General features: G+C 37.0%; 1 protein-coding gene across 1 annotated transcript in view; it reads left to right on the top strand.

The window, feature by feature from the left end:
* Positions 1-5211: 5211 nt before the first annotated feature.
* AK5 (adenylate kinase 5) overlaps positions 5212-19785 on the top strand; it is an 83488-nt gene continuing 68914 nt past the window's right edge. The window contains exons 1-5 of the mRNA XM_042819089.1: positions 5212-5271; positions 6815-7001; positions 8011-8178; positions 13652-13821; positions 13949-14062. Coding sequence (XP_042675023.1) covers positions 5212-5271; positions 6815-7001; positions 8011-8178; positions 13652-13821; positions 13949-14062 — 699 coding nt within the window. The remainder of the gene's footprint in view (positions 5272-6814; positions 7002-8010; positions 8179-13651; positions 13822-13948; positions 14063-19785) is intronic.

Here is a 19785-nt window from a genome sequence, read left to right as displayed (position 1 = left end):
ACTTAAGGACTTCCTCAGGTGGCAACCTTGAATTTATTAAGCTACATAATGTCTCTAAAATATCCTCAGAGTATCTAATTATTATGAGTCAGATCAGTTTTTAGTACTTAAATGGAAAAATATGCCATTTAGCATGAAAATTAAGATATTTAAGAATAAGAAAAGCATCCATAACAAATACTGGAAACTTCAAGAAATATGACAGAGATTTAAAAACTGTAAAAATCAAGAATGGAAACAAGATGACATAAAGACCAATGGTCAGAGAGGTGAAACAAGATTAAAAGAGCTGTTTTTCCTTATAGAAGAATGAAAAGGATCTTAGCGAGATTGAATTTGATTGTACAGATATAACAAAAGCAACTGGAAGCTTTCACTACCTATTTCTGTACAGTATATGGAGAAATAATCAGATGATGTAATTATATCATAGGGCTACGATGAAACATTCTCCATTACAAATGTAGAGCCAGATAAGTATCATAAACTGTAGCCACTAAAAACAACTGAGTAAATCTGCATATCTGGATAACTTGTATTGCAGTATTAAAACAGCTGGAAAAGTCATTTTGAGGACTGTATGAACCCTTGAAATCTTTGCATTCATTACCAGAACTGAAAAATAAAGCCAACTGAAATTTAAATGGGAAATGTTAAGTGAATTTTATCCCATGGCACTGGGTTTTGGCCATGTGCTGTATAACTGTTTTACTGATTACCAGCAAACAAACAAAACAAAAACAAAGACAAAGTCACTGGTAATAACACCGAAACACTGGAAGACAGCAAAGACAAGGGAAGTAGTTACACACAAAGAGGGTGTTGGTACTGGGTAATCTGGTAAATGGTCTGCAAGCAAATGCATGATGTTATACATCTAAGAATAAAGAACAGGTGTTTATCCTAGAAATGAAGAATCTATGTGGGAATGCAGCAGAGTAGAAAGCAGAGCTGATAGGAGCCTGCTAGATAACCAGCCAAGGATGAACTACATCGCAGCACACAGAGGCCAGTGCACCATTTCAATCCATCAGTGTGGAAAGAGAAGTGTTATGATGTTAGAGGCAGGTTGAATCACATCAGCACCTGGTGCTGACGTGACTGGTTCTGGAACAGTGTGTTCTGGTTGATGCTTGTAGGAGAAGCCTATTGCTAAACTGGAAAGAGTTCAGAAAAGGGTCAGAATAATGATTACGCTCTAATAGGAAAGTCAAAGCCACACGTATTTAGCTTATCAAAAAGAAGCCTAAGGAGTGATGTGATCATAGCCCAGAATTTTTTTTTTTTTCTCATCATATTGAAGTCTTCATTTTCAAGTTTTAAAGCAGCACAACTTTCTTTGTTCCCTCTCAGGTTTTATTCATTTCTGTGTCCACTAACATTACAAAAAATGGCAGTTCTGGGACTTGGTGAAAACTACATCCAGACACTAGATTTTGTCAGGTAGAATTCTCCCTATCTTTCAATTAGTGATGGAGCTCACTTAAGTAGTCTGTTTAGATATTCATAGGAAAAAAAGAAAAGAAAAAAAAAAGGAAAAAAAAAAGAAGAAGAAAGATTTAGCAAAGTGAAAAATAAATGTGGGGAATAACAGGAAGTTTTAAAAAAGGTCATGTTAACAGCACTGTAGGGAAACAGCACAGTGCAGAAACAAGTTTGTCATGAAAATGAAAAGATGAGTTTAGTAATACTGGATTAATTTACACCACCCTAATAGTCTACATGTGGCACAGGGCTGTAAGAAAGTTCTGTATTTACTTTAAAATGCATACTATTTCTGGATCAGAAGCACATAATTCAGCATATTGGATTTTAAATGTTGCCCGTAATTGTTTTACTTGCAGAATCTACAAATTCTAACTGTCCACACGTATTGCACCAGCCTGTATAAAGTACGTCAATCCAAGGACATCGGTTATGATCTAATAAAGACATCTAGAAGAGCTGCGGGTCATTTGGAAAAATGACAGCCACTAAGGCTTGAATGGGCGCCAGGTGAGAAAACGAGACTCAGAAAACACTGGGAGATTCTGAAGTGATTTTTGAAAACAGCACTTACTATGTTATCACTGAAGGCTCTGGGTGTTACATAATTGTTTTAACCAGGAAGGAGAAGAGATGGCCCAGAACAGCATATCCCAGCTGATCCCATGCTAATTTCATATTAGTTCAGCTTCATTTATTTACTGGAGAAATGAACAAGGATGGAAATGGAATCAGCCCAGTGATGTAGGATCCATTAGAGGTTTCAAGGTGAATTTTCAGAACTTTTGAATTACCATTTTGACAATAAAATGTTGTTCTTCTGCGGCTTATTGGCCTGCAGAAGAAGTAGGAAGTTGTAGAAGTATTACCAGTAATTCTGTCTCACCGCAGTACTGTGAAGGGCTGCCTGTACCTTCAGAAGTGGACACTGCTCTGGAGTTTTAATTCATGTTCCCATTTCTTTCTACTTCTTTTGCATCCTGTGTTATTTTTGAAGCAGTAAAATCACTTCAGTTCCATCCACAGTCTTGATCAGATGCTGTTAAAAGACAAACAGCTAACTTTCAAGCAGATACCCCTAAGCTACACATACGTACCTGAAATGATAAATAAACCAGCTTTGTGTGTACATTTAATTAATGTATTCTTAATTCTTTGCTGCTGGTGTTCTTCAGAGCCTTTGAGAAGCACTGATCTGTGACCCTGCTTCAATATGGGGATTTTGCCACAGGCAAATGCATAACAAATTACTTCTAGGAGGAGGTGCCATATTGTTAGATCAAAAAGTATACTTTCCAGATGTATCTGACATATTCAGTCTGACAGATTTCCTAAACGGCCACACTTTTTCTGAGTTGGTAATTCCTGTAACATAGATTTTGATTTTGTGTAACAAAAAGCAGGTAAGCTAAAAATCCCTCTTTTTTTTTTTCTTTTTTTTTTCTTTTCTTTTTTTTTTTTTTTAAAGAATAACTTAGGTGTGCACAATGGTAATAATTTAATGGCAGAAAGTCAGATATTTTTTTTCCTGGTAGTATGATCTAATCGAGCAAAATGCAGGGCAACTTACTAAAGAAAATGAACATGTCAGACAAGAATTTACACACACACAAAAACCCCATTCCTGAGAAAGATGTCATGGTACGTGCAGCAGTATGGAAAGCACGTGAAAGGAAAAGTGATTCCAGGACAACGGATGGGATAGCTATATACCCATAAAAGCTGAACATATAAATACAGTCATGCTAAAATCTTATAAATGGAATTTGTCTGGGACAAATAGCTAGACTTTTTGGCATAAACTAAAAATAAATTTTAAAACCACAAATTGCCAAAACTACATCTCTGTTTTCCTAAATGGGATGGCATCTTCAATTAGCCCACTCTTAGATCAGAATTTACTTTAAGAAAATATCTATTCAGTTTAATTCATTCTTCTTCTTGTCAAGCTACATTTAAGGTCTTCTAAACATAATCTTATATCTTTTAACTAGGACATTGGAGGCTACCTTTTACTCACTAAACAAAAAATAAGATACTTCACTTTTCAATGAATTTACATTTGGATGTATTCAAATCTTACCTATAGAAAGAAGGGTTAAAGCCACATATTTAATGTATGAGATGTTCCAATTCCATGACATCACTGCAAATTTCTCAAGAGGGTGCCATTGGGTTCATAGAAAATGGAGCTGGATTTGACATTGTCTTATCCAAGCTTATTTCCAGAGATACTTCAGCTGATGGGAAGCACAGGCCATCATTGATGGAGTAATGCAAAGGGATACTGGTGGATCCCCTTAAGGTGGAAGCCACTTGGAGAACTGCGTGGTTGAACACTTGGAAAACCTTCCAGTCTTGTTTGAAGAAGATAATGGATCTGCCACTGGCAGACTAAAAGCTTCTACAGGAGAAAGGAAAGGAAAGTGTCTACAGAAAAGGATGGAGGTAGGGCAAAGGACGAAGGGTGCAATTTAACTACAGAGCCTGCAAGACAAGGAATATGGCTGCTATGAGAGGGAGCAACATGTCAAATTGATATTAATACATAGATAAATCCAAGTACAAGAGGAAAAGCTTCTTGCAAGACTCCTGGGAAGACCTATCCACTGTAGGAACAGTACAGAGCTACAGAAGGAAAATGCTTTGCTTGAAGTTAGCTATCTAGTCCTGTTAGGGTGTGTTCATAAGCGAAACCACATGGATGTTGTTTGAATTAGAAAAAATCAACATCATCAAAAAGAGAGACCCAATTAGAACATCAAACTTGCTATTGGCAATTAAGCAACTGAAATAACCTACTGCAACTTCCAGTGTGCCACAGAAGAATCTGCCACCAGGGAGGTTCAGGTTGGATATTAGGAAAATTTTCTTCTCAGATCAGGCTGCCCAGGGAGAAAGTGGAGTCACCACCCCTGGAGGTGTTCAAGATCCATGGAAATGTGACACTGAGGGATGTGGTTAGTGGGCATGGTAGAGTTGGGTTAATGGTTGGATTAGATGATTTTAGGGGTCTTTTCCAACCTTAAAGATTCTACGATAGCACCTGCTCTTATAAAATCTAAGGGAATTAGGCTGGATTAGCCTGGGGACAGCTTACAGGGCGTGTAGCAGCTCTCCACTGCTTTTGAGGAGGCTGCCATGCAGATGGGGCCAAGCACTTCACAATGGTGCGTGCAATGGTGGTAGACATGAGACAAGCTGAGGCAAGGCAGGCTGTAACGGAATGGAAGGAAACCACAACAGCAGCTGAGCACAGGCTGCCCAGAGAGGCTGTGCAGCCCCTAGAGGTTTGGTGAGACCACTTCAACCCCTAACCGACCTGCTGGGAGCTCAGAGCTAACCCTGCTCCTAGCTGAAGGTTGCACCAGAGACCTTGTCAGGACCGTCCCTGTGATCTAATGCTCACAATGCTTACGAATGATCACAGCCCACGGGCTTTTAGCAGTCCGAGCGCCAGCGGTGCTCAGCCCCTTCCCACCTCCGCCTCTCAGCAGGCGTCCCCTGAAACTTTCCCCGGCAGCCTGCGCCCGCCTTCCTCCCGCCTTTGGGGGGAAAGGGAGGGGGGACAGAACCACTCTCCTGCTCCCTCCGTGCAGCGGGGACGGAGAGGCGGGCAGCCTGCCTTCCCTCCTCCCCCCGCCCCGGCTCGCCAGCCCGCCCGCCGAAGCCTCACCGAGAGGCTCCCGCATTGCACCGCCGTGCCCCCGCTCCCCTGCCGCCGGTATGAGCGCCGGTGAGGCGAAGGAGTATCTTGCCCGCAGGGAGATCCCGCAGCTTTTCGAGGTAGGAATAGCGGGGCTGGGTGTTTATTGGGGGCGGGGGGCTGAAGGTGGCTGGAAGGACGGAGTCGCACCGCTGCGGGCTGGACCCCCACCCCGGGGCGCGAGTGCTGCCGGGCGGTAGGTATGAAGGCGGCAGCCCCGCAGCGCCCCCGGCCCGGGGTGGGGGCAGCGGCTGCCCTCGTTCAGCCCCTCGGGAGGGAGCAAACTCGCTTCTTGCAAGTTACCTGCTGCTAATGATCGGTGATTACTTCTTCCCAATGCAGTATGGATTTATATATGTATATATCTGTATTTTTTTCAGGAGCAGGCATCCCGCCTTCTATATAAAACGCACACATACGCCTTTTCCATAGTCTGTTCCGAAGCAAGACATTGTTCTCTGTGTGTTTGGAAATGACAGGGTGTAGAGCATGGTTACATTTTGCAGACACACTGAAAATGTGAATGCTTTAGCAAGAGATGCAGATCAAACTGTTTTTCCTATACAGGCGTAAGGCTGGTGCTAGCAATTTACAGTAATGGTGCACATCTGCAAAAATACATAGCTAGTTGCTGTGGTCAGGTAAGTCAAATAATGCCTAGATGCATATACACTGTACCCTATTTTATAACCACAAACCTATATAAGTAGACTCACTCATTGTATGAACTGTAGATAATAATTGAACAGATCCTGAATCAGAGCTCTTTATGACTAACATCAACTATGACCCTCAGAGCATGTGCACACAGATTGGGAAAAACACAAAGGAAGTGAAACCACCCTGTCACATTTATTGTTTGGAGCAGGTTGGATGCAGTTGTCTTGTGGGGAGGTGAGATGGTGACCTATGTATCACTTTGTCAAGGAAAATCAATTCCCATGCGTCAGAGGAGGGCCTAGCATTCCTTCTTCCACACACTCCACAATGCCTGTTGGTACAATGAGTGTGGAATGAATGGCACAGACAGGGATTTTCTAATGGTGGGGAATTTCCACTCTGTGTGAACTTTGGGTTTGGGTTTTTTCTCCAATACTTACCAAGATGAGAAGTGGGCAATTCTCATGATTTTAAAAAATCTTTTTTAATTATTTGTTAAACTGTTGACTCAGGAATATTATTTTATACATTAAAATACAAAATACGTATTATACCAGTGACTGAACTCACTTTCATCAAAAATATACATTTTAGTGATTTAACAGAATACACAGTGTACATAAATGGGTTTTTTTGGCTCATGCATTGCTGTACATATATTTGCCAGTGGCAGGTCTAAGAAAATTTAAGGACATTATTTTAAAAACTGTTTTCCATTTCCATTTTGATGCAAACAGACAAGTATAAAGACATAGCCATAAGGGCCTGTTCTGAATCATTTTTTGTGAGACCAACATGCTCAAATCATGTAATCTATGCAGGCCTCAGTCTCATGTATTGGATTGAATGGGAAGTCTATAAGAAATACAGGATTTCTCTGTGCAAGGTCAAATTCAAAGTATAAGTGGTTCTTTCTTCTTATCATCTATCATTATTGTATGTATTTCTGATCTGACATTGCAGAGTCTGTTGAATGGATTAATGTGTTACAAACCTGATGACCCTATTGAATTTTTGGAAGGCTGCTTGCAGAAGGTGAAAGAGCTTGGAGGATCAGAAAAAGTGAAATGGGACACTTTTGTCAGCCCAGAAAAGAAGACTCTGCCTCCACTCAATGGAGGACAATCGAGGAGATCTTTTTTCAGAAATGGTAATGTATTAAGTATGAAAATATTTATGTTTTCTGTATTATGAATGGTTTTACATCCACTACTGAATTATTTTATACTCACATCTGTAGCAGACCGAGCCTCATTCTGATCTTCCTTAGGCAAAGGGTTAAGTTTTCTGTTCACTTGGGTTTTCACATTTGGGTTTCTCCTCCTGTAACAAATGTTATGTGAGAGAGGAAGTTGTAATCCTTTTGCAGCCTGATAATGCATGTTTGCTGTGTAAATGCTTAACACATTAGTGGAGAGGTTTCTCATACCCTCCTTAAAATATTTGCAAAGACAAGATCAAAGCTCTCTTAATGCATTTGGCTTATGTTTTTGGTTGGTCCTTATGGGTAACATATGTACCAACTTCACTGCATTTACACTTTGCCTAATTTATATTGAAGCTATATGCAGAATGTACTAAATATGATGCAAACTACAAATTCTTAGAAAAAGATGCTTCTCATAGAGTCAAGCAAATGTCATTATCAATACCTTTAATTATTTTATTTGTAATGTTAACAAGTAGTAGTTAGCTTGTCTTTCAGTTGCCATAGTTATTCTTCCTTGCCATCCAGCAGTTCATTAAACTAATTAGCAAGAATACTATTTTATCTCTGTGTACAACATGTATCACCAGAGGAGTTCTGCTTAGCAGTACAGGCTGTCTGCACAACACAAGCTTCCTCTTCTCAGAGGCCACTGCCAAACTCTGGGTGCTATGAACAGATTTTCACAGAAAAGCTGAAATGTTTGTAAATTTAAGGAAACACCAAGGAGAATGGACTCTTAGTGGTTCCAATCTAATAAATCAGATAACCAGAGGCAAGGAATACAGTAACAGCAAGCACATTGTAAAATGAGAAGATACTATATTTTTTATTACAGTAAAGCTAGTCTTTATGCCTTATGCTTATTTATTATCTTTAAATCTGTGTACAGAATAGGTTTTCAATTTTCTGTATATTTGCACGATTCCCAGTTTATCTTACTATTTTACAGTGATGCCTGATAATTCTAACTTCCCTTACCGACGGTATGACCGACTCCCTCCAATCCAACAGTTTTCTATAGAAAGTGACACCGACCTTTCTGAAACTGCTGAGCTAATTGAGGAATATGATGTGTTTGATCCTGCAAGACCTCGACCAAAAATTATCCTTGTCATAGGTATGAACACAGACTCATTTTGACAACATTTTGTCTTCCCTGCTTTGACTTTTTACTTGTTCTGCAAACACAGCAGGTGCCTGCGTGTATTTAAATGCAGGTATTCTGTCTGCTCTGCAATTGGTGCAGCCCAATTAGAGTGAATCAGAAGGAGAAATTGTTATTGCTGAGGCCATAACATATAACTTCCAACTGCTAGCATTATAATGGAGTTACCAAGGGCATTTCTGGTCCTATTCTGTAGCTTCAGTGTTCATTAGTGGCTGGAGTGCTTATGGTTTATCTTTGGAGCATATCTGCTGGTACCTAAGATGATTCCCCAGGTCTCCATGTGAATCAAAGTGCTCTTCCTTTGGATCTGAACTGAGACACCTGATGCAGATGTACCCAAAGCTGCTCACAAAGAAAGAGGGACTATTTAAAATAATGGATGAGCCAGTTCAAATAGGGGATAGGAAATGCTGTCCTCTATATTTAGAACCTTAAAAACTGATCATCAGGCCAATCTGGGCTGAGTGTATACTATCTGCATTGCATAGCATTCATAAAGTAATCTCTAGATCTATTAGCAAGTGAATCTTGTGCCAACTTCAGAGAGAGAGAGCCCCGAAAGAGTTAATTGTGCTGTCTCTCCAGGTTCTCTCTTGTGTGCTGTTTAGTGCCCTTTCTAAGCAACTCCTGTTTTCCAGCCTCAAACAATCATGCTGTTTATTAAGAGGTAACTGTAGTTTAAGGCTAAATCAATGTTTTCTTCTTTGGCTGAATTTTAGTTGTTTGAATTAGTTTCTTTGTCATCTGAGGTGGTTGCCTTTCTGCACTGTTTTAATAGGTACAAGCACAGGTATCAGGAGATAGAGGATAACATTTTTGTCTATAAATCCCTATTTATACTAAAAAGAGAGATTTTCTATGTAACAGAGAACAGCAAAAAACAAAAGAGAAGTGTCTTCCCTGCATTATAAAGTGGGATCTCTAGGAGCAGAATGTGCTTCAGGGTCTGCATCCAGCAGTCCTCAGAAATGTGACAGTTGAATATACTGCAAACAGAAAAACAGGCATTTTTCTAAATATTTGTGGTATGCCAAAAGAATGGCTTAAACATTTACACTGCCTTCATATTTTGTTTCTGAGTGACAAATCACAACAGGCAAATCTCTCCACGCACCACTGAACTATCAAGTTTATGTTAGATGGAGAAAGACCACATGCCCTTCATTCATCTTAATTAATTAGCTAGCCTTCCTTTTAATAGGAAGAAAAGCTGTCTCTTTTTCAATGACCACAAAAGTCTCTCATGCACTGAAATTTGCATCACTCTATTACAGTAGAGCAATGAATGAAGACTGGATCTAGACAAAAGAAAGAGGTTGGCTTTCACCTCTGGAACTGAGTGCAGGAGTATTTAAAGTGAGATCCTTGAACACCCGCATATAGTAAGCAGAGCGTGGATTTTGCAGAAGTTTTCCCCCTTTTATATAGAGAACATTGAAAACATCCCACAAAGGCTATTTCAGGTTTATTTTTCAATTGAGTTTCTCTGAATCTGTCTATTATAGTGTGATCTGACAGCAGCACAACAATATACGAAGCTTAACAGCTACTGTCCAATTTTATACAATATCAAGAAAATGTCTCCCAAATTCAACTTTGTATTGAGAAAGCACATAAAAACATAAATGGAAAGTATAAAAGAAAGAAAATGAAAAAGAAAGGCCACTATGTATTTCAAGAGACAAAAATTGTACACAAAAAGATGTTTTGCATACTTCTCAGTTTGCATAAAATGCCCACTAAAGTTCCAGTTAAGCAATCTATTTATAATGGACTGGACTTCATTTACCTTACTGCCTAGCTGCTATGACACTTGTTCCATTCATTGTTGGAGATTGAAACAAACAACACTTAAGGAACTGTCTTCTGCTTCACATATTACTGAACTTTAGTAATGCATTAACTTAATATCTTCTTAATGCTTCCATTAAGGTTTTTACAGCTTCTTCACTTTATGAAATTTATCACGTATGTAATGCATCAAGTAGCCCATATGAGTGGGATTTTGGTTCTTTTTTTACATTTGCAGAAAAATCTGCTGATGAAATGTAAAGCTGCAAATTGAGTATGTGAAAAATCAGGTAGAATCCGCCAGGATGGTATGCATCTAAATTAATGGAAAATTAAGTTTCTAGAACATTATAGCACTAGGAAACAAGATTGTGTTTTAAAAATGTGCTTCCTAATGTCTTTTGAGGAATAATTTTTTACTGTTGATACAATCTGGATACCTTAAAAATTTCTCTGATGTTACTAGCTACATTGTGCACTACCTTTTAAACCGCTGTTTTTAAAATGCATTTAGTGAAAAACATTAGTTAATATTAAATGAAGTTTTCATTTAATAAGAAAAGAGTCAATCAAAGTTAGAGCTGTCGATAGTTGGTGACCCTTTCACTTGTTAAATTCAGTCCACAGCTTGATACAGGATTGTGATTTTCCTGACAAAATTGTCAGGAATCTTAAGTACATGAGTTTAATTTGAATTTGCAACATTGTAAGCAAGGTCAAAAGTTTGAACTTCTGTCACATTAAAACAACTGCCTTAGTAAAACTTTTTGGGCATAACAAGCATCACTTAAAACCAGTTAGCAAACAATCTTAGATGCAACAAATGTTCTCTGGTCTGGACATCTAAGAAGTAGTCATGCTTTTCCTTAATAATGTATAATCTCAGAATTACTGGAAATAATGAAAAAGAAAAGTGATTTGATTTTCTTTTCTAGTGTACAGTTTGCCAGTAGGATTTATTTGAGTGAAAAACAGAAATTATAATGATTTGCTGTGAGAATTAATTTTGTCTGATCACTTTTCTTTCATAACCTGTTTCCCATTGGGTTGTAAATGGATAACCCCAGTTTGCTCTGAAGGAATATTCTTTTGGATTGTAAAAAATGTGATTTGTGAGAGGTTTATGAACATTAAAGCAAATCTTTTCTCTCTCTCTCTTTTTTTTTTTTTTTTTTTTTTATGCTTGCAAATTTGAATTGAAAGAAGTGTCAGTCTACACCTTTTTTTCTGCTTCTCTTTCATGACAAAGGAAATCTCTCCCTTACAGAAACACGAGATCTGCTTGGTTTCAAAAAGTTCTACTCATTTTTTTTCCAGCTCTTTTAGGCTTTTACAGAGACTGATGTTTTCCAAGAAACAATTTCTCTTTTTCTGGAATACAACTCCACTGTCATTATTTTCCTTGTTCTCAAATTTTCTACTGTTTCTAATTTTCTACATATAAGCTATTTATGTTTTGAATCTTTCTTTTTCTGAAGTGCAAGACAGTTTGCTTCAAACTGGTCTAACATCCTCAGGGAAATAAACTGAATTTTCATCTTTGAAAGAATGTTTTATATCTGCAAGGATTATGCACAGCACTGGATCCAGTATGTTTTACAAACCCTTTGTTTCAAGGCAGTCACAACCTACTGCTGCTTATATCTGGTAGCTAGTATTATTGGGGGGAAAAAAAAAGCCACATAAATTAATACAAGTAAGTGGTACACTTGAACAAACACATAATAGGATATACAGAAAATATTGTAGACATTACTTACGTTATGCACATTAGATTGCAGTATGGGACTTTATATATATAGCTTACAGAAATCTTTACACAGAGTGAGTAGACATTCTTGTACGTACTTATTCACCTGGCAGTATCTACTCCATGCAAACCAGCAGCAATCAGCTGGCAATTAGCAGTACTTCTCTGTGCTGTGCTTTTCATCTACCTAGGGAAAAGCTGGGAATCCACTACTGCAAACCCACTATTGTTCCAGATTACCAAGAGCCTGTAATAAATTGCAAACAACATAGTATTATCTTGTTAGAACATCTGTATCAGGTATGGTTTTGATACAGGAGAAAACAGAGCATAAGGTTTGGTGAAATGTAGCTGTCATGGAGAAGGCTGAGCGTGCCATCAGAAGGAACTGATGAGAGCCAAAGCAGAGCTGCTTTGTAGCCACTTGGGTGGATTGTTATATACGTGATTCCTGATTAACAAATGCTTGTATGTCTCAAAAAGGAAACATTCTTTATTCTAACAAAAAGGATAGCTGAAAAAAAAATAGATCACCTAGAACACTTGACATTCAAGAACAGCTGTAAAGCCTAATTTAATCTACAAAAAGGAGAAAGCTTGTGCCTTGTTAGGCAAGAGAAGTACCTGATTTGAGTTTCAACAGCACAGCAGAGTTACCAGCACAGTCAGGGTGCAGAAACATTGCTGATGGCTGCTGGTGGCACTGAAAGCCCTCTGCCATGGAATGCTACAATACAGGTTTGAGCCTGGGTATACAGAGTGTCATAACTGTGTAGGAAGAAATCTTGGAAATCTTGTTCTACAGCCAGATCTGTATTAATTATATAAATGTCTAAAACCTATTTATGGGAATTATGCAGACAATGATAAGAAAGAGTTCTATTATTACTAGAAGGCAGCTCGTTGTATCCATATTTACTTTTCTCACATTGCTGCACTTTTTTAATGTTCAGGGAAAATGTGTAGTATATTTTTAATAAGACTAATTCCTTGTTTGTTGAACTAAAACTCAATGCTCTCATGCAAAAGATGCTCCCAAAATAGCTAGTTAGTGTTGGGAGTTAATATCAAAACACTTGTTTTGGTTTTAATTTTGTATGCTATTTAGTAATATGCATCTTTCTGTAAGTAAGTATATATTTCTATCAAAACCATTCCCTATTCTTACACACCGGGTTCCAGTTTCAATGTTCCTCACATCTTATCACATTCTATTAATTCAGATCTGTTCTGTCTTTTTTAAACATGTATTCTTGCTTCTTTGTCCAAGTGACCCTCACCTCAGCATTCCCTATTGTTAAACATGGTTGTGATTTTGATATCTATTCTGCCTGTGTTCCACTGAAGGGTCTCTTTATTCTTCAAGTTGTCCAGCAAACTGAACCCAACAAATTGCTTCTCTACCAGATGCTTCAAGCATCAATACCAGAAGTATGCATAGTTCAATAAGAAGCCATCTACCAAATTACTGTGGAAACATCTCAGCTGATAATTTAATATTTTTCTGTATTTTAAAATTATGAAGCCTCAGAAACTCATATTTAGGAGCAGATTTTATTAGTTCAATTTCTTGAGTAGTCCATTGATTTCACTGCTTTATTTAAACAGGTATGATTCTGCCATAAGTAAACAAGGCTATCTGAATCTACCTTTGGATTCAAAGAGTTCAGAGGAGACTGATTTGTACTCCTTTGTAGTTTTAAAAACTGTTACCTTTATAACGGGGTGGATGAGACCCCTTTCTAATGACTGGTAACAAATCATGCAACTGCAAGGTGTGTTCTGGTACTGGAGGATTGGTGCTTACAGCAGAGATTTCTCATATGACTGAGTACTTTAGATGACAGTTTAATTTAATGCTTTGCTTATTCTTAACAACAGGTGGCCCAGGAAGTGGTAAAGGAACACAGAGTTTGAAAATAGCAGAACGCTATGGATTTAACTACATATCAGTTGGTGAATTGTTAAGGAAGAAGATCCACAGCACAAGCAGCAATAGAAAATGGAGTCTAATTGCTAAAATAATTACTACTGGAGAACTAGCCCCTCAGGTACAGCAGAGTTAAGCCTATCCTTTGTTAATGTCTACTTTTTAAGGATTTGTATGTGCTGTCTTAATGTGCACCATCAAGGAAACCTACTTCACAATACTGAATAAACTTCTTTTCTCTGTGAAAGGAAACAACCATAACTGAGATCAAACAGAGATTAATGCAGATCCCTGATGAAGAGGGTATAGTGATCGATGGATTTCCCAGAGATGTTGCCCAGGCAATTTCCTTTGAGGACCAAGTAAGAGATTGTTTCTGTTTATTTTACTGGTATTTCTTTAACAGGCTCCTCGAAATTCCAGGAAAGACTACACACTATTTCTAATTGAGCATTGCTCTTTAAATCTTTGCAAGTATGTAATTACAGACTAAAAGAAGGTCATTCTTTTGGTTTATGCTATGGAGCGTGAAGACAAAGTATTTGTAAAAAGAAAGTTTAATAACATAACCAATAATCCAGGCCTCCTGCTTCAGTAATTAAAATCCTCTCATGATGTATGAAAGTAACATAAAATCTAACAATTATTTTTTATACATATTAGTGATTTAGAAAGCGTGTATTTCCATATCTAAATGTTCAGTTTAATCTACATTAAGAGAAACATACTTAAATCAACGCATATATTCACAATGCATTTAGCCTCATATTACTGCTGTGCATTGAAAAGACTGGAATAACATTGCCTGTTTCGCAGGTTTTCTGAACCAGAAATCATGTGGGTTTTTTTTTAAGTCACTTGGGTTATTATAAATTACACTCCTGGGATTTAGTCAGCTGAAAGTGTATTTGTGAATTCTATTCAGATGTTATTTTTATATGTATATTTTAAACTCATCTAAAAATACTTAAATTCAGTGGAGAAAAAAGAGGCTATGTCATTTTCTTACTAAGTGCTGTTAATGTAACGGTTATGGTCACAAGTAATGGTTGCAGTTTCAGTGCTGCATTTTCAGAGCGCCTCTGAAGCAGAGCATTTCAAAGTACTTCACAATTGCTAGCATACGACCAGTTCTGTACTTTGAATTCTAAGTGGCATTGCCAAGACAGAAGTAACAAAAGGAAGCAGTTAACGAGGCATTTCATTAATGTGCTTTTATAAAGTAGTATTCTGGGTGAAATTTAGAAGACTGGTTTGAGGAAATTAAAGGAAATACATAAAATAGTTATTATAGAAAAGAGCCAATGACTGCCAGCTGTATCTCCTTATAATTAATGAAAGAGATGATTGATTATTTTATAAATGAAACACAGAGCATAAATTTAGACATTTCCTTATCTCATTTTTATCTCCAGTATATTTTGTGATAGCACGACTTAAGTGTATTTCTTGGTACTCTAATTTTGTGCTGATGTTATGGTTGATGAAAGAACAAGGGGGAGGAATGAAAGTGGAAGAACTGACAGGATCTGAATTATTGAGTGCTTCAGGTTATTAAATTCTCCCTTTACAAAGGAAAAACAGTTAAACATCACTTGAGCACCCATCATAGGATCCATTAGAAAACCAACTAACAAGTGGAATCCAGGATGTATTAGAAAAAGCTCTGGCAAACCACACCATGGAAGGGGAGAAAGATTAAAACTATTTAATGTATGCTTGGGCTCTCTCACTGAATCATTCAAATATGCTTTTCCAGTATTTCCTAATTTAATTTATCAGATTCCCCTCTACAGATTTGGTTAGCCCTTATTGATTATATAAGACAACTTGATAAAATACTGATAGAAAGATAAAAAGCCTGACTTCTGCTCCTTTTTAGTATCTTCCATTTCTTCAAGGATGCTGTAGATTGGTCATATTTTTCTGGAGACAAGAGAGAATGTATGTAGTCATTTTAGACTTGATTATATTCTCAGATAGTTCGTTCATTTTTAGTCTAATGTGATTTGCTAAATCATCCTCCTCAAGGCCTGATTCTGCCTGAAAGACAGATGACTGAGGCGCTCTGAAGAAAATCCCACGGCACTTCATAAAGGGTCACCTGCTCCGAAATCAATATGGGGAAAGAAAGAAAAATTGTTCTACTTAGACTATCTTCTGATTTAATCTATCCTTGCAGCTGACCTTGTATATGAATATATCTAAGGCCATAGAAGTAAATATAGAAAAAGGAGGTACATATTTCAACATACACTTTTTTAATCCAGTGGAGTATTTTCAGTGTTTCATATCGACTTCATATTTTACAAAAATAAAATGTTTGCTGTTTTTTAAAATCCTCTGTTTAGTAAGCCATAACCTTGCTCACATACGGATGGTCTTGTGATATAGGAAGAGAACTACCAGCAGACATGGTACTCGTCTTTCCTCACACAATGGGGCTGGCAGTAACCCATGGCGTGTCAGATTATTTATGTTAAACATGTTAACGTTTTTAAGCAACTCAGAGATCCCTCAATGAGAAGTGTAATTGAGTTGTGGAGGATTCAGTGATTAACTGTTGTGATGATTTGTGTAAGTCTGCAATTAAAAATGCAGCAGGTGTTTTCCACAGCTTAGAAATGTTATCCCTTTCTTCCTCGCAGTGTGTTTTTATAATTTATAATGAGCAAGAAGCAGAATTTTTCTCATTATCCAAAACTGACAATATGAGAAATAATTAATGGAAATTTCAGGAAAGAAAGATTTGATTAAATAATAAGACTCTTTCTAATTAGAAGACCTATTAAGCAGGGAAGAAAATAGAGAAATACCACAAAATGCAAATAGACAAACCACATTATTCAGTAATTCATATACCCTATTCTTACAAAGACTTCACCTGTAGAATATTGAAATGTATTGATAAAAAGTTCTGAATAAAAATCAATTCTTATTCTCATTACCATCAGCTTACACAGGGACTAACACTTATTTTACGGATGGTCACTTTAAGACCATCCAATACACTCCAGTAAGTAGCCACTTTAGGACCACTGCATATTTATATGCCTGAAAAAAGAACATTTTATAAGACACAAGCCATAATAAAGGTTACTTTTAGCGAACTGTCAAGAAATACTTGAAGTATCTGTATTATGTTTTCCCTTATTACGTGATCTCTTCACTGTAGCTAATTGTTTTCATTACAATGTTCTAAAATGAAATCATATCCTTTAGAATAGTGATTTAACAGTTTTATTTGTTCTATGAAGCAGACAAGGGTGACTATTAGTTCACCTTCATCCTTTGAGTGTACTGGGATGTATATTTATCTGTAATTCCATAAAAGCTTTAAATAAGCAAACAAACATTCATTTTACCAGGAGTACTTTCCACTGTATAGCCTTTCTCCTTTGCCCTTATTTACATAGACAGAAAAAACACTCCAAGCATATAATTAACAATACCAAAAATAAATTGCGGGGGGAGAATGTGAAGGACAAATTATTAAACCTTATGGAAGTAGAGGTGAGTAATACAGGATACTGAGAGAATAGCTTAAGTTCAAACACAGACTGAACAAATGTAAGGAGAATCAGAGGTCTGCAAACAAAGCAGGCTGTGAAAACTAAGAGTAATTACAGACCAAGCAAGCATATCTGGTCTTTATTAATCACAAGAAGTCTATATTGTTTTGTCCATATGCTTTATATAATTTTAATCTAAGCTACACAATCTCCCCTTTCTCTGCCTCTGCATATTATGGATGATGAACTGGAAGGTATAAAATCTGAACTGCTCCCAGAAACACTGTAATTCCTTGAACTCTACTTACCAAACATTTTCATATATGTTATTACATTGCTCTCACTATTAAGAAGTGTGCTGAGTTACTGCAAAGATAAACTAATTTATATTGGAAGTGGTTCAACATATTAATAGCCAGCAGAAAAGGATAAAGTCAGCTAAGGTACCTGGTTTCTTTTGCAAGCACACATAGAATCTAACTGTGCTACATCTGCAGATAGCTTTAAAATAAATTATCTATGCTATAATAACTCTGTTGGTTTTATGGCTGACATAGCTGTTACTGAGACCTGACATCATGTTAGTTTTCCTTATCTCTTTATTTTGTGAAAAAGTTAAATGACTACACATATGTCTGAACTCTGGTTAATATACCTGTCCTGTATAACATATGGTACAGAAATACACAATATTAGAAAAGTCTTGCATGTTTTTATCCCATTATCTAATCCAGAAGCTAAACCCTTCTCTAGTAAAAATGTTAGTAACCAAGCCAAAGCATACCAGCTATGCTAACATTCCCAGAGATAAGCATCGTTAACAAAAAATTACGACTTCTTTCTTATTATGTTGCTAGGCTCTGATGTGGACAGTAAGTACTCAAAGTGTTGCTAGGCAGAACTGTATTAAAACACATCACATATCAGTGAATAAAGTGCCTAAGATAAGTCAGTGTATCATTCGCAGCACTCACAGAATCACAGTATTTATCTTCCTGCTCAGATCTCAAAGCCAGAAGGAACTCACTCTGTTTCCAAGCAGTGTTGTCAATATGGAGCAAGTGGATGAAGAGCACTTTACAGATATGAGGAATTGTAAATTAGAATTCAAACTTTTTTTGTTATTATTTTGAACATTGTAATATCACTGTTCCTGTCATCCATATGTTTTGAGCAGGAAAGAAGTCTTAAGATGTCATCAATGATATTTGCAGATTTTCATCAGTGCTTCCAGGCCAGCACAACTCTGCCATTCTGGTCAGTTAGTTACATCACCTTAATTTCTTAATGTTCAATTATTCATTTCAACTTGTCAGACCTCATAGCCATGAGAATTGGAGAAGTTGGTCAGTTTTCTGGGAACTTCTTACTGGAGTTGAAGTAAAGCCTATATTTTTTCTTTTTTATTCTGCCTTTGAAGACTGCAGGAGTTGGACTCGGTGATGCTTATGGGTCCCTTCCTACTCAGAATATTCTATGACTTTCCCTCAGTCCCATGATTATGAGAATTTCAGCTCTCACTATAAAGCAAACTAAGTTTCAAGTACTCCTGGTTATAGAGAAAAAAATGAAGAGATGAATTTTAATAGATTAAAAGCAAACAGAACTTACAGTTTATATACTTATTTTAAATATCTGATTATTTCTGGATCTTGGTCATTTTAAAATTCCTTCTGATTGGCAGTATGCTGCTTCAATACTAGTTTATTTAGCTTTTCAGTCACAGACATACAGTAACCCTAAAGCAGAAATTCCTAAGGTATCCTTTATCTCTGCTGAGTGCAAACACAAGAAAGGTGCTTAGATTCAAAGCACGCTTTCAAAAATGCCAAGGAGCAAATGGTTTACTTACCATTAACCTGTCAGTTTGAAATTCAGCAAGTCACCTAGAGTACCAGCATGCTCAAGCATTCTAAATATCTTCATCTCCACTAACACTGCAATGAAATGCTCTGACTGCTGTACTGAACTCAAATGGCTTGTGAAGAAGAAACTGCAGTTTGACTTTGTATGCAGTCTCTCACTCACCTGGCAATACGTTCTTACCCTTCCCAGGAGAAACAATTTACCATGTTATTATTTACCAGTTAATTTCACTTACTGCTTTGGGATTTTTTTTCCCTCCTCCCTTTTTCAGTTATTTATGCTTAACTTTCCTTCTGATTTCAGCAACTGCCTTACCAATATTAACATTTTCAATTTCATTAAGTACTGATGAAGTTTGTTTAAAATACTTTGTTTCAGTAATTGTGAAATGAAATGGGGAACAATTATTAGAATTAATGGATAGTCACTAATGAATATCATTTAACTCCTTGATAAAGAGATTAATTTCTGTAAGAATGTACTCTTAGAAATATTTGTTTCGTATGGCTTGGGTGACAAGGATATATTTGAAGATGTAAAATGTTAAAATTTACTACTTCTGTTACTTAAATTATCTGATTATTAGTTCAAAATGTTCTCAAGTATATTGTTCATAAATGTACTATGTCTACAAAGAATAACTAGTTCATCTCAGCTGCAATTCAAGTTTACTTTTTATTTCCCAGATACATTCCTTATGAAAAATA

This window comes from Centrocercus urophasianus, unplaced genomic scaffold, assembly GCF_019232065.1.
Source record: "Centrocercus urophasianus isolate 14NV4802_14NV808 unplaced genomic scaffold, USGS_Curo_1.0 seq_18, whole genome shotgun sequence".
Classification (NCBI taxonomy): Eukaryota; Metazoa; Chordata; class Aves; order Galliformes; family Phasianidae; genus Centrocercus; species Centrocercus urophasianus.
Note: the sequence above shows the minus strand (reverse complement) of the source record. Positions and strands in the feature narration are given on the sequence as shown.